The sequence below is a fragment of the Lycorma delicatula genome, chromosome 1, assembly GCF_047948215.1.
Source record: "Lycorma delicatula isolate Av1 chromosome 1, ASM4794821v1, whole genome shotgun sequence".
NCBI lineage: Eukaryota > Metazoa > Arthropoda > Insecta > Hemiptera > Fulgoridae > Lycorma > Lycorma delicatula.
In genome coordinates this window covers 139,705,960-139,722,501 of record NC_134455.1, presented here as the reverse complement: position 1 = coordinate 139,722,501, position 16,542 = coordinate 139,705,960, and the positions used below count along the sequence as shown (strand labels likewise).

General features: G+C 33.7%; 1 protein-coding gene across 1 annotated transcript in view; it reads left to right on the top strand.

Annotated features, from left to right (window-relative positions):
- The window catches only part of LOC142323169 (medium-chain acyl-CoA ligase ACSF2, mitochondrial-like), a 77,793-nt gene that overhangs the window by 34,803 nt on the left and 26,448 nt on the right, over window positions 1-16,542 (top strand). Inside the window, exons 6-8 of the mRNA XM_075362459.1 lie at window positions 919-1,014; window positions 6,116-6,264; window positions 16,125-16,311. Coding sequence (XP_075218574.1) covers window positions 919-1,014; window positions 6,116-6,264; window positions 16,125-16,311 — 432 coding nt within the window. The remainder of the gene's footprint in view (window positions 1-918; window positions 1,015-6,115; window positions 6,265-16,124; window positions 16,312-16,542) is intronic.

Sequence of the window (16,542 nt, the reverse complement as noted above, 5' to 3'; positions counted from 1 at the left end):
TGCTGATTGAATCCTTTCTCTTCCAATCCCTTTATTTATCATTGATTCTTTATTCCTTGAGAAAATGCCGTGGAAATTTGGTTATCAACCCTGGTTCCATAGTTCCATCTCGGTGCTATGCAAACACTTTCTGACAGCCATTTGTAAAACAACTTTGTTTCTAGATTTTAATGGTCTGGAACCCTGTACGCCTGTGGAATTGTTCAAGAACTCATGCACAAAATGTGAATAGTTCTTGTTCATTGCACAAAACATCAAGCTAATATCTAAGATGTCTACTGAGTAAGATCAAACTCTTTGAATATGTTGATAAAGTTAAATAAATATTAGGATAGGTGTTAGCATTTTGCAGTTCTTTGGATGCATGATTTTTTTTTTCTTTAATAAGTATTTTATGAGACATGTTGTGTATAAGTCTGGCAGGATAAATCATTAAATAGTAATTGATTTATTGTACTGAAATTACTCTGAGGTTGTTCTCTCTCTTGATCTCTCGAGAGAGGAGGCATCTTCTCGAGAGAGAGAAAGAAAGGATAATCATTAACTAATAGTAGATTTACTTACTGAGAACACCCTCAGATACATTTCTATAAATATTTTAATGAGGAAGATGAGATGCAAAATGCTAGACACTTATTATATTGGGAATTGAGCTCAATAGCATCAGATTTAGAAGTCAGCATGCTAACCAGCTGATAATTAAATGAGTTTTATTGATCAAAAGTATATTTTGAATCCAGGATATAATCTGGTGGTGTATTTTGCTTTGGCTGATGACAGAACTATAAGCTTTCCCTCAAAACAGATTTCATTTAGCATCAGTTATGTTAAATATTCTACTACTGAACATCAGTTACGACAAACTAAAATATTCAATATAAATATTTTATCTTAAATCTATATTTTGATATATTGCAGGGAACAACTGGAAATCCAAAAGGAGCAGCTTTAACTCATTTTTCAAATGTTAATAATGCATATTTTTTGGGAAAACGTTTAGGATATCATACTAAGGTTTGTGATGTTCTTATAAAAATATTTTAATTTCTTTCAACTACAAAGTTTTTTAATTGATTCATGTTTGTTAGACATGTTAGAAATTTAATTTATATTGTTGGGACAGCTTACAATTACATGTACTGAAATAATTCTTTAGTAATGACTACCAACTTTTTTAAAATTGGTTGATTGCTACTAAAGAATTACAACTGACTGTAAGGGTACATGATTTTTGTTTCTTTAAATTATTCATCATAGTATATTTATTATTAGCAAAATATGTGTGAAACACCTGAGATGGGTTAGATAGCAGCTGGAATTCCTATTACTTAGAGAAGACTTAAACTTGCTGTGATATCTTTTCCTGGTAACATTATATTATAGCATCAACAGTCACAATATAACAACACATAAAATCAGCGGTTTGCTTTTTTAAAAATTTTATTTAGTGGGTCATTAAAAATAATATTTTACAATAATTCCTACGGTTAATAAAGTAATGATGTCACTTTAGAGTATAATATTTTTTATACTTCAGTGAGGTTACCATGTTAATGTGCAACACTATATCTCACTTAGCCATTAAGATAGTGGAAAACAGATTTTTTATTTCCCTTAAGCACCTGGATTTGAATGCTTATTCATAAGTATAGGCAGGCTGTTTTATTAGTAATTTAGTTCATGTGTAAGTCACCTAAAATCATTGGTTGTGGTACCTATAAAAAAAATATCATGTAAGTTTTTATTTTTAATTTTATCAATAATTTAAATTCACAAGTATATACAACCAACTTTTGTTTTTTTTTATTTTGATGTTTTAATAGATAAGTAAATACATTAATATTGTAATCAAATTGTTACATAATGTACATTATGACTGCACCAGCAACAGGTAGATATGCTATTCATGAATATTAAAAGAAATTGCTCTGTCATTAGCCTGAACAGATTAAGGAAAATATGGTAAAACCTTAATCAGAACAATGTCATAAAATACACAATTAATTTTATTCATAGGTATAATAAATGATAAAAATTTTCTGTTTTATTATGATGCTTCAAATGAAAACAATATAGTATTTGTTTCTGTTAAAGACAAAGACTTATATTTGATTAAATTCATATCTAAAAAGTTGTTTAATAACTAATGTTGTGAAACATTTTAAACCAAGTTGAATTTCATGCTGAACAACTCGGTATTCATCTGGTTTGTTGTTTTATTTATTACCCAATCAAAACTCTCTGATAAAATTTCCATATAAAAATTATTTAAAACTTTAGCTGGTTCAATGAAATAAAAATATCGCAAAAGATCATCCCTAGAAGATGGAAATCACTTCCTGTTTGAGATTTCAAAATATTGTCTAAAAGTTCGTTTGCTTTCATTTTCATCAATTACATTTTTAGTAAAAATGTATCATAAAGATATAAATTAAGAAATAAATCTATTTGGATTTTAGACAAGTGGAGACAGGTTTTATTTTCTGTAAATTGCATCCTGAATACACTAATACTAAAAATTTATTTCTTGTCAACAGGAGGGAGGCCTCTACAAGATTTTTCAAATGAAGCAGTAACAGCCATAGATTTCAAACATAAATCATTTTGTCTGGTGAAAATAAATTTGTTCTCAAAGTTTGGTTATAACTGGTAAACTTGTTCATTTGTTACACTGAATAAACAGAAAAACTAAAGAAGCTACGTCTGATAATGGGTACAAATTGAAATAAAAAAAATTAAGGACCTTGGTTATTAAAACTTAGTAGTAGTCACCCACTCAGAGAGATATTTGTAGGGAGACTTGTGCAGGAATCTTTTGTTTTTCTGCATGATTAATTCTGCCATTACTTCTGCCATTAAATGGACATCTAGACAAACAAGCAAAAAAACATGCGGTAAAAAACCACATATAAATTTTGGTCATTTACCTCTCAGTTCTGGAATTATTCATTACTGGAGTTAGTGAAATACTATAAATTTATATATCTTTATTTTGATTTAACTTGTTTGACTTAGAGTGCATTCTTTGTAAATAGAACTTACATGCTTAAAATCAAGGTGTTTAGTTTAACTTCTACTAGTCTGGTATTTAACTAATCAAATTGAAACTTAGCATAACTTTGAGAAACAAATGACATGTGTTAGTGCAAGTGAATTGTTGATGATCAAAAAATGTATACCATTAAAAAAATACGGAATTTTACAAAATACTTGTTATCACTATTTTCAGTTATGATATAAAAAAAAAATCTGTCTATTATTTTAAAACATTATCAAAAACTTAACCTGAAATTTAAAAAAAAAGTCTGGGGTTGTAGGGAATGGGTAAAGAGATTTGACAGTTAGTTACATCACAGTGAAAAACTTAAAATTTTCAGATAGCATTTCCATGTGAACAGATTATTTAATGAGTAAATATATAGCTCATTATTAAATTTAAGTTTTTAGAATAATATTTTTTTATTAATTTCACCTACTACTATGCTAACAATAGAAAGGAAAGCGTTAGAGTAAGTGAATCTAACACAGAATTAGTATACTAGCACTAATCAAGTGAATGAAATTTTGCTCAAATTGATATATAATAGTGTATATATCTACAGACACACTACATACATTTTTTTTTCTGGAGGTTTTTAGGGCCATCGACTACTTTGGTCATTAGCCCCGTCCCACTTCAAAAAAAAAAAAAAAGGTTAAAAATTTCATATTCTGATACAACTTTTTGAATATAATGTTTAGCGTCTAGGCTTTCCTTTCGGCCATCCTTTCTTGCACTGCTTTTCCATTCTTTGAACGGCCTCAACTTCTGATGACAGTATGTCTGAGGCCTCGGACATGGCATCTTCTTCTCTTTCTGATGTCAATGACGTTCGCCGGCTTACATCAGGTGATGAAAGCTTCGTTGGTGCTGTTAGCATCGTTGCTATGGAATCTAAACTAGCAATCAATTCACTTTCGGCGGCTGATGAGCTGGATTCTATTTCTAACGGAGTGCTGGGTCCAGCTGAAACAGAGGGTGCTTTTTCAATAATGACTTGCACCTCCATTTCGGTAGACTCAGATTTTCTTGTCACAATTTCCTTAGCCTTGTGACTAGACGACGGAGTGATCTTTTCCTCTTTTCCAGATAAATCAAGATTTTTATTTATTACATCAAGTGGTGGTGTTATGATCACAGGTTTTGCTAATTTTTTATGCTGCGCAGGTACGTTTCTTTTATCAATGATGTCAGTCCGAGAATGAGCCTTCTCATGTTTAGTTGGTTCTGTCTGATGAGTCGACTCAATCTTTGCATCAATGATTTTTTCTATCATTGTTGCCATTGTATTAAGCAACTGCTCCACGTTAATTGTTGATGAGGAAGGGGCAGCAGCTGCTTCTGCATAAGTGGTTGATGGTCGAGGTGTTCTTTGACTAACAATTTTCTTCGCTTCAGGATAACTAACCTTTTGAAGCATTTTAACTTCTTGAATGGCCGTTTCCGTTGTATATACTGGGCAGTTCCTTGATTGGCAATTATGGTGCCCTTTACAATTAATACAGATTGGAGGGTCTTTATATGGATCACCCTCATGTATCTTCATTCCACATATGCAAATTTGCTGCGCTTCACTTCTAGCTGCTGTGTGTCCGAAACGTTGACACTTGAAACATCGCATAGGCTGCGGAATAAATGCACGTACATCAAGCCGATGTATGCTAGCACGTACCTTTTCAGGAAGGTTAGGCCTATTAAATGTCAATTCATGCGAGGCTGAAGGAAGAACCTCACCATTTCTTCTCATTGTTAGTCTGCGACACTGAATCACTCCTTGACTCGACATTTCCTGTACCATTTCTTCTTCTGTACAGTTTAGAAGATCGCGGCAAACAACAACTCCTCTGGATGTGTTAAGGGTGCTATGCGGTTGCACAAATACCGCAAATTCACCGATCTTCTTCAATGCCTCGACTTTCTGGCTTTTACTGTCGTTGATAGTTTCGACATGCAATCCATTAAAAGTCTTCTGGATTTCTTTAACAGGATCACCAGCGCAATTAACAATCTCTCTAGCGATTAAGAATGGAGTAACCTATTGAAAGTTTCCATTCTCCTTCGTAATAATTAAAAATCTTAGCTTAGGTACATTATAGCCAAATAAACTTTTCCGTAATTCTTTACTGATTCTATCAGCATCTTTCTTAATTTTATCACACTCTTTACTCTTTTTCCTCTTCGCTTGTGGCAAATCAGAGGTATCTAAACGAGGGTGTTTACGTGCACCCTCTGCCACGTTTGGTTGTTCAAGTATATTCATGAAAGTTAATCCCTTCTGTAGCAATGCTAGCCACCGGGGTACACCCCCATTCCAGGGCTACTAACCTTGGAGGTCCGATCCAGTACTCCGGTGGAACCAGCATATGTCCTGGCAGAGAGCAAATGCGCAATCTCTGCACTGACTCCAGGCTCCTAGGCACTGAAGCTTTCAGAGCTCCCATACACCGACATACATGGGCACCATTGCTACATGTTTGCCATCGCAGGGGGCATGTGGACAACGGAAGGGTCTCCGTTACACCTGCAATAACATTGACCCTGGCTGCCACATCACCAGCTCTAAATATGATGTGTCTACTTCCTAATCGATTAATTGTTCGTATCCTTCAGGTGGCTGAAAAATCCAATCCGTCTTGTGACCTGAAGATGAAAGCAGGTCAAAAAAGTAATATATCCCCTCGGATATATTACTCCGAGTAAATTGAGGAATTTACTCGGAGTCCCATTAGCCAGCTATAAGTATAGTATGAAGTACAGCTGTTTCTGCGCTGGACGTGGAATGTAGATGTTGTGTTCCGGATGTGGGGATTACCTACCTCAGGGCATTACTATTATTATTCTCACTTATATCGATAGACATATCAGAAGTGGGTATGCTCCTCCAAGGCTATCAAAAGGAATTGTTCGATCTTCATCTGGAAATGAGGATGTAACAAATAATTGTGATTATTAAATTAGCATTGTAAAAAAATTCACTGACAGTTTGTTTTTTAAAAGAAAATTATGTAATTTAATTTTAAATAAATTGGTTGATCTTGTACAGGAGAAATTTAATAAATTCTATAAACTTTTCAGAAACATTATATTTGTTGTCAAGTTCCTTTATTCCATGCTTTTGGAACTGACGCTGGTATAATATCAGCCTTAGTACATGGTGTTACTTTAGTACTTTCTGGTCCAAAGTACAATGTTCAGGACTCAATGAAAACTATTAAAGATTATAAGTAAGTATGAGAACATTAAAATTCTGTTAAAATCTTTTCATGGAAACAAATAAAAAAATGTTGAAAAATGGTAAAATTTTACGAATTTAAAAATGTAGATGTTTGGCTTCATAACAGCAGAGTCTAATTTTACCATTTTCTTTCATCTTCTTCCCTTTTTAGATGACTGAATACAAAAATAAAATGGTCTAAATGTTTCATTTGGTTCATATGAAGTTAACCATTCAGTTAAGAATAATAATTTACATTCGACTTACAAACTTATTTATAGTGGTGTTACCAGTATATGTGGTAACATTTTGTCATTTATAAGTGTATTATTTTAAGTGGTAATATTAAGTAGTAATATTTTTTATTTGTTGTAATTATGTAATATAAATTCAGAATTGGAGAAAGAACGTCTTTTTCAGCTGACCATAAATTAATTATCATTAGTTTTCTACAACATTATTTCTACCAAAGAGTAAAGTTGGGTTATTTGCTGTTACATACAGTTAGGACTGTCCAGATGGATGGTGGATGTCTCTCAAGAATTGCTGTTAGTGGAATATATGAACCTTATGAGTAAAGATCAGTGGATTAACTATGAAAATCAATCTGAATAATCAGTGTCTCCTAATTAAGAAATGTTCATTTGGTTGAAAAATTTGCCTCTGAATATGGTTCCATATATAGCAACTGCCTGCTATTGGCTTGATCTTTAAAATCTAACTTACTGTAAAATAGCTTGAGTGAGAAAAAATGTTTAATTTTCTTTTTTTAACTTCTCTTTATGATCATTCTTAATATTAAGAACTATATATTTTACTTTCTAGGAATTACATATTCTGTAAAAAAAATCATATAAATGTGAAAGTTTGTAATGATTCTGACCATTTTCAACAGTATCATGCAAGAACTAACCAACTCACTGCTTTCAAACTTTTAGGATACACTCGTGCTGCCCCAGGGAAAGTTTTCAGCAATAGATTGAGAGCCTAACCCTCAATCTGCATAAAGTTTCATTTCATTTTTCACTAATGGCTTACTAAATGAAGTTATGAAAAAAGATAATGCAGCTATGAATGACATTACTTAAAGAAGAATTAAATATTTACAAAATTATCAATGCTTTGATAAAAGAAGTACAAAGAAAATATCAACACTGAATACAAATTAGCTCCAGTAAAAGAGTCATGGAATTAACTCACTGAAAATTTTACTGTAAAGCCAAGTAGCTGTAAGGCAAGTTTTTACCAAAAAATCAGCGAGCAGCTTGAAGGATATATGGGTTGCTGTTCTTTTACAATACACATGAAAAATAAATGTGAAATTTAAGTAATATTGTTCAGTGATAACTATAAATTATAGAGGATATCTTTTAACATTTCAGATTTATCATCGCTAAATCTTGGGAAAGGGTAGTTCACTGATCAAATCTCTGCTGCTGACTATTATGATGAGTAGTAAATTTTGCTGATAGATTATTCCAACAGAAGCCTTACTCTTGATAACTGATAAGTTTACAAATTAAATTTTTTAAAACTGCTCAATTACTTAATAGTTGTTTATTCCATAAGAAGAAATAAATAAGAATAATCTAATAACTTTGTTGCACTACACTAAATTCACATCACATCAGTACTGTGTTACCTATAATGTAGTACTACATCATTATTAGTACTATGTTAACAATTATCGTTACTATTATAGGAGTGAATGAATAAAAAATGTTTTATTTATTACTAATTTAGTTCTACTCTTTTTACTACTTCTTTCTAGATGAACAGACATATTTTATTTTTTACTGTGGTAAGCATTGTTATACTGTAAGCACATTTATTTTAAACAGAATTGCATTAATACAGATTAATGCAATTCTGTTTAAAATAACTGTACTGAGATTAATATTAGTACAGATAGAACTTCTTTTATTTCTTCTTTATTACTTCTTTTATTAGTAAGACATGATTGATGGAGATGGAATTTTTCAAACGTGATTCAAAGAGGACATATGATTAAATTGCAGCCATTGAGTATGTTTGTACGTTTAAACTGTTTAATGTAACAGTTTTTATTCATAGGTACTATCTGTAATAATTTTTAAATTATTTTTTATGTAATTTTTAATTAAATGTCATGTTCTGAGTAGAATAATTTGACTGGTATCCACCAGGTCATTTTTTTTGCAGGTCTATACCTGCAAAATACAATAGTACCATACTAGATACCTGCACCATACTAGATAGTGGATACCTGGGTTCTTTGGTGTTGTGTTTCAATTACCACATATCTCAGGAATGGTCAACCTGAGACTGTACAAGACTACACTTTATTTACATTCATGTATATCAACCTCATTCTTCCTCTAAAGTAATACCTTACAATGGTTCTAGAGATTAAACAGAAAAAGAAAGAAACGTCATTGTGTATTAATTATTTAATGTGTTTGTGGAATATCTACCCATCTATTCAATGAGTAAGTCGAGGCAATCAGTTGTTACAGATGATCTATAAAATCTGATGAGAGTGAATGTAATTGCATTAAGCTTTCTCTTGAACAAGTATTAGCTTTACTTGAGTTTAAATAATTTTTATTGTTTAGTTTTGTGGACAATGGTGTAATGCCTTATGATTTTGGGATGATATATAAGAGTTATGAAGCATTTTTTTTATTATTGTCTTGAGTTTTTTTAAAAAAAAGAGCTTGTATCTGAATTTGTTAAATTACTTTGGGCAACATGTTTATTACAGTTAGATTTTTAAGTTGTCTTTAATCACAAGAATAATAATGAGTCATACAGTAAGAAATTTAAAGAAATGAATTTGCAATGAAAAGGATAATTTAATGTTTTGTGTATTATAGTGTCTGTGTTGATGTGTTTTTTGTAAACACGATTCTGAGAACTTGATTTAGTTCCAGTTCTGAATTGCAGTAAGGAATAGATATTTTTTGTTCAAATGTGAGATGAAAGATCTATTTGGCAGTTGTAATTAAACACTAAAATTATATCATTAATATAGTGCTGACACAAGATGATAATGCTTCAGTGTGATGATAATAAAGAACAAACAAATTTATCAGTATTATTTCAATAATAAACAGTAAAGAAGATTGATAAGTCATAGTTGTTATCGGGAGAGAAAAAGGAGAAAAAACACGTAAGTTGATGGATTCAATTTTGAGATCTCACGGGGACTGTGCTAACATGCCAAATTACACTTGTCAACATAAAATTTGGAACTGAAAAGAGCGTAGATGTTCTATATATTATTTTATATGCTGAATCTGAATATGTATTCCAAAACAACCCATCACGTAACGTTCTTAAGTTACAACTCCTTAAATTTATTTGTTCCATCATTTATGAAACAAACAACACAAGTAAGTCAATAAGTCTGTATATCTGTGTATTCACATCTGATTTATGCTGTGATGCATGCTGTAGACCTATATTTGATACATAACAGTCGAATGACGTCATTTCATGTCAAGCCAGACATGTATAGACATATCAGTGAGTCAAGTAATGAGTAATTCAACGTGATGAGATTATGAATTCAGCTCTTTGTATGGCTTACTGTGTTCTTTAGGTGGTGATAGTGATTTTATCATACACATATTATAAAGATTGTTTCATAAGTGATGCCATAAATTAAGAGAAAAACTTTTATGACAGAACAACTTCTGGTATTACGAGGGTAAGTCAATTATTATTCATAATTTAGTTATATCTTTGTTTATGTTTATAGTACTGTCGTGTTGCGTAGATGACGCATGCAATGTTTAATTGTTGTTATGTCTGTGCAGGTTTGATGCTGCTAGGTTAGTTCTATTATCTCTGCCCTGCCGTTAACCATGGCTGCTCAGTTTTGTGTTTGCACCAAAGAAGAGCAACATTGCAACGTTCAGTGATCCATTTTTTGTGGTCGGAAGATGTATCAGGGGCCGAAATTCATCGAAAACTTTCGGTACAGTACGGAAACAGTGTGTTGCCACAACGGAGTGTCTACAAATGGATGGAAAAATTCAAAAATGGTCGCACAAGTGCTACGCACGACGAAGGAGCCGGACGACAGTTTACTGCCACAAATGAGGAAAACATTGAGCGTGCACGTGACATGGTTTTCTTAGACAGACGAGTAACTATTGATAAATTGGCACATCGTCTGCAAATTAGTCACGGTTCTGCCTACGAAATCATCCACAACAGACTTGGGTTTCATAAAGTCTGTGCAAGAGGGGTCCCAAAACAACTCACACAGTTGCGTAAACAAACACGCTTGGACATCTGCCAAAAACATTTGGATCGCTATGGTAACGAATGGGACATCTTCTTAGACAGAATCATCACTGGTGGCGAATCATGGATCCATCATTATGAGCCGGAGAGTAAACGGCAGAGTATGGAATGGAAACTTCCAAATTTGCACTGCAAAAAAAGTTCAAGACCCAACCATCTGCAGGAAAACTGATGCTTACAGTTTTTTAGGACTCACAAGGCCCAGTACTGGAACATTATGAGGAAAGGGGCATAACAATAAACAGTGCGCGTTACAGTGAGTTGCTTACTGCCAAGCTGAAGCCTGTAATTCTAAGCAAACATTGAGAACTGCTGTCGGAAGGTGTTGTATTGTTGCCCGACAATGCCCGTCCACATACTGCTGCCCACACTGCTGAAACACTCCAGAAACTCAACCTTGAAGTACTGGCTCATCCTCAGTATAGTCCTGATCTTGCCCCTTCTGACTACCACATGTTTGGTCCACTCAAAGAGGCACTAAGGGGCCGTTGATTTACCTTGGACGAAACAGTGAAAGAAGCGGTGCATTCCTGGCTCGCAGCTCAACCGAAAACCTTCTTTTATGAGAGCATCAGGAAGCTTGTGCAACGATGGACCAAGTGCGTTGAAATGCAAGGGGACTATGTAGAAAAATGATGTACTTGTAAGTTTCCTATTTGCATTGCAATAAAATTTGTAACTACATTGCGGATAATAATTGACTTACCCTCGTATTTTATTGAACATCAAGATTTGTAAGTTGTGTGTGTGCGTTTCACACTGTGTTTTATTGCACTCCATGGTGAAACAGTTTTATGAAGTATTTTAAGTAATTAAGTATTTATAAATTAAAACTTAATTTATTTTTATCATTAAGTATTTCTGTAATATTTCAGTATAGTTTCATTCATTAAAACATTCTGAATTTTACAATGAATAAAAATGAGGCTTATAAAAATTCTCCAAATATTTTTTGTTATGTTTGGGGAGAATTCACCATGAAAAGTCAACGAAAACCAGTATCAAATCTGCTGAAAACTTCTTACAAACATTATTTTGACTATCCCTTGGAAGACCAAGATAAGTCCTGAGCTCCACATGTAGCATGCATCAAGTGCTAAGTTAAACTAACCCAGTGGTTAAAAGGAAAAAAAGAGCATTTGCCTTTTGGCGTACCTATGATTTGGTGAGAGCCTACTAACCATTATGATGACTGCTATTTTTGCTTAATAAATGTTACTGGTTTTGATTCAAACAATAAAACCAGTATTACATGGCCAAATGTTTGTTCAGCTTTGAGACCATTACTTCATGGTGTTGGTTTACCGATTCTAATTGTTCCAACTACTGGGAAAGAAATTTCTGGATCTCCAGAAGGTTCAACCAATGAATCCTCAACTTCAATAGATTTTAATTACGTTTGACAAGAATCAAATTCTGAACCTCACCTCATCACACAAGCAGAACTGAGTGACCTAATTTGGTTTTTGTATTTGTCGAAACAACATGCACAACTCCTATGTTCATGTCTTAAACAATGGAATTTACTAAACAAACATATTTAAAATTTCAATATATAGAAATCGAAATGAAAATTTATTGAAATACTTTAGAAGAGATGGTTTAATTTGTTCCTGCCATGATGTTAAGGGACTAATGTCTAATCTGGACATTGAATATGTTATTCATGATTGGTGTTTATTTATAGACTCATCAAAAAGAACCTTAAAGGCACTGTTGTTACATAACTTGAATTAGTTTTATTCTATACCAGTAGCACATCCTGTAGGAATGGAAGAAACATGTGAAAGTATGTCAAAAATTTTTAAAGCTGTTAAGTATGATGAACACTCATGGCGAATCATTGCTGACCTGAAAATGATGGGCTTCTTCTCGATCTCTGGAGTGAATTAAAAAAAATATATGTGTTTCTTGTATTTGTAGGATAGTCGGGCTACAGATAAACACTATGCAATTAAACATGGCCAAAAAAAATCAGTTTACCCCAGGAAAGGAAAATTTTATCAATATTCCCCTTGTTGAAGCATAGTTTATTTTATCACTTCTACACATAAAACTAGGCCTGATGAAGAATTTTGTAAAAGCATTGAACATGGAGACACCTTTAAATATTTAGCAGGTTTTTCCACAATTAAGTGAAGCAAAATTAAAATAGGGAATATTCATAGGGCCACAATTAAAAAAAATTAATTTGTGAAGATATATTTGATAGCAAATTGAATCCTAAAGAACTAGCAGATGGAAGTCATTCAAAGATGTTGTTACTGGTTTTCTTGGAAACAAAAAAATTGAAAACTATGATCAGCTTATAGATGAACTCTTAGTGAACTACAGAAATTTAGGCTACAGAATGTCATTAAAAATTCATTTTTTACATTCTCATTTGGACTTTTTCCCTTTAAACTTGGGTGAAATTAGTGAAGAACATATAGAAAGATTCCACCAAGCTAATATTGCAAATGGAACATGTTATCAAGGCAGATGGGTTTAATCTATGATGAGTGTTACTGCTGGATGATAAAAAAAGAAGACTTCACTGAACACAAAAGGAAAATAAGAAATTAAGAAAGCATAAATGTCTACAAAAGAAAGGTAGGAATTTTAATAATGATGGTGGTGGTGGTGGTGGTGGCGTTGGCGATGATGATAATGACGAGGACGTTCGGAACACAACATATACGTTCCGCGTCCAGGCAACGTAAGCTGTATTTACATATAATACATATAGCTGACTAACGGGGTTCCGAATAAAATTTCTTGGATATGTTTCTCTTTTTGACCTGTTTGCAGGTTCAGGTCACCAGACGGACTGGATTATTCGGCCACCTGCAGATTATGGACAACTAAACGATTTGGAAATGGACTCAAACCATATTTAGAGCTGGCGATGTGGCGGCCAGGGTCAATGTTATCGCAGGTGTAACGGAGATCCTTCCGTTGTCCACATGCCCCCTGGGATGACAAGCATGTAGCAATGGTGCCCATGTATGTCGGTCCATGGGAGCTCTGAAAGCTTCGGTGAGTAGGAGCCTGGAGTCAGTGCCGAGATTGCGCATTCGCTCTCTGCCAGGACGTATGCCGGTTCCGCCGGAGTACCGGATCGGACCTCCAAGTTTAGTAGCCCTGGAATGGGGGTGTACACCGGCGGCTAGACTTGCTACAAAAGGGATCAATGTAAATGGACAGTCTTGAACAAACAAACGTGCAGAGGGTGCACTAAACACCCTCGTTTAGAAACCGCCGATTCACCACAAGCGAAGAGGAAAAAGAGCATGGAGACATATAAAATTACGAAAGATGCTGATAGAATCAGATTTAAGAAAAACTTTGTTTGGAAATAACGTTCCTAAACAAAGATTTTTAATTATTACGAAGAAGAATGCAATCTTCCAAAAGGTTAGCCCGTTGTTAATCGCTAGAGAGATAGCTAATTGTGCTGGTGGTCCTATCAAGGAAATCCGGAAGACTTTTAATGAATTGTCCGTCGAAACTATTAACAACAGTCAAAGCCAAAAAGTCCAGGCATTGAAGAAGATCGGTGAATTTGCGGTATTTGTGCAACCGCATGGCACCCTTAACTCATCCAGAGGAGTTATTGTTTGCCGTGATCTTCTAAATTATACAGAAGAAGAAATAGTACAGGAAATGTCTAGTCAGAGAGTGATTCAGTGTCGCAGGGTAACTACGAGAAGAAATGATGAGGTTCTTCCTTCGGCCTCGCATTTATTGACATTTAATAGACCTAATCTTACTGAAAAGGTACAAGCTGGCAAATATCGGCTTGATGTACGTGAAATCATTCCTCAGCCTATAAGATGTTTCAAGTGTCAACGATTCGGACACACTGCAGCCAGATGTGAAGCACAAGAAATTTGCGTGTGTGGAATGAAAACACATGAGGGTGATCCATGTAAAGACTCCTCCAATCTGCAATAATTGCAAAGGGCACCACAACTGCCGATCAAGGAACTGCCCAGTATATAAATTGGAAACGGCCATTCAGGAAGTTAAAACGCTTCAAAAAGTAAGCTATCCTGAAGCGAAGAAAATTGTCAATCAACGAACACCTCGACCATCAACCACATATGCATAAACAGCTGCTGCCCCTTCCTCATCTAAAATTAACATGGAGCAGTTGCTTAGTACGATTGCACCAAGTCTTGCGATAATGATAGAAAGAATCATTGATACAAAGATTGAGTCGACTCCGCGTATAGAACCAATTAAACATGTGAAGACTCATTCACAGACCGATGTCGTTGATATAAGGAACGTACCGGCGCAGCATAAAGAACCAGTAAAACCTGGGATCATGACTCCATCAATCGACGTAATAAATGAAGATCATGATTTATCTGGAAAATGTAAAAAAAAAACACTCCGTCGTCTAGTAATAAGGCAAAGGAGTTTGTGACAAGAGTACAGGAAAAATCCGAGTCTAGCGAATTGGAGATGCAAGTCATTATTTAGAAAACACCAGACACAGACGATATAAAAACTGTGCCTATAGAGCCTCCAAAAGCTCAGAGAACAGCTACGGTGAGAGCGTCTATTTCAGCCGGCCCCAGCACACCCTTAGAGATCGATTCCAGTTCATCAGCCGCCGAAAATGCATCGCTTGCGAGTTTCGATTCAATAGCAACGATGCTAACTGCACCAACGAAGCTTTCATCATCTGATGTCAGCCGTAGAACATCATTGGCATCAGAAAGAGAAAAAGAAGATGCCATGTCCGAGGCTTCAGACACACTATCATCAGAAGTTGAGGCTGTAAGAAGAATGGAAAAACGGTGCAAGAAAGGTTGGCCAAAAGGAAAGGTTGGCATAGGCGTTAATCAGGAATCCAAAGCTGTATGATAATGTGTAATTTATGAATTTATTATTTTTTTTTTTGAAGATGGACGGGGCTAATGTCCAATGTAGTCGATGCCCCTAAAAACCTCAAGAAAAAAAGAAAAAAAAAATTATTATTATATTTGTATTCTGTTACTTAAGAAGTTTCTCAGTATTTTAACGGGTCATAACTAAATATCTGAGGGTGATAAAAAACTGATTTCTTTTTAAGATTCAGCATAAAATACATTCTAATTCACTTACTTTTATCTCAATTCCAAATTATCTTTTTTTTGTTAAACGTGTGTTATTAAGTGTGATAGGGTAAATATATTTCTTAATAATTCTTCACTTTATTTTCTTTATCATGTTAACAATGAATTTGAAGAAATCAATTTTCACTGATTGTCGTAAATTATGCAGATCTTCTTTTAACTATTTTATATATGATAATAACCTACTGTAATATCACTATTATTATTTTATTGGATCAAAAGTAAGTTTTAGACAGACATTTTTAACAATATACAAAATGCAGGATAAAAAGACAGGTGAAAATAAATGAACACTATTTGATAATCTTTTTTCCCTGAAGACTTGCTTCACCTTGTTTTTATTGATTTACCCACATTTACATTGCTTCTAACTTAACATTTTTCCCATTGTCCTACTGTTACCTTGAACAATTCAGTTGTTTTTTTTATTGATTTTTCTTTAATTTACTGAAATTTTTTGTTGTTTTAGGTGTACAGTTCTTTATGGAACACCAACAATGTATGTAGATCTATGTGCAGAAATTGATAAAATTAGTAAAGAAGATCCAGAAGTGATGAAACAATTCAATTGTGTTGAAATTGCTGTGACTGCAGGTGCCCTATGTTCACCAGAACTCTTCACCAAATTGCAAAGTCTATTTGGTTGTAAAGTTACAGTAAGTTCTTTTTACAAACCTATAATTTACAATCCATTTACATTTACTAGAAATTGCCAGGTCATAAAAAGTGATATGTTACTCGTATAAATTTTGCTTATATACACATATCAATTTAAATTTGGAAAAAAGAAAGATTCTTGGAATATTTAATTGAAAAGATAAAATTAATATTCAAGTTTCATTATTAATGGATTCTCGCATATTCTCGAATGATGTGTGATGTTTATA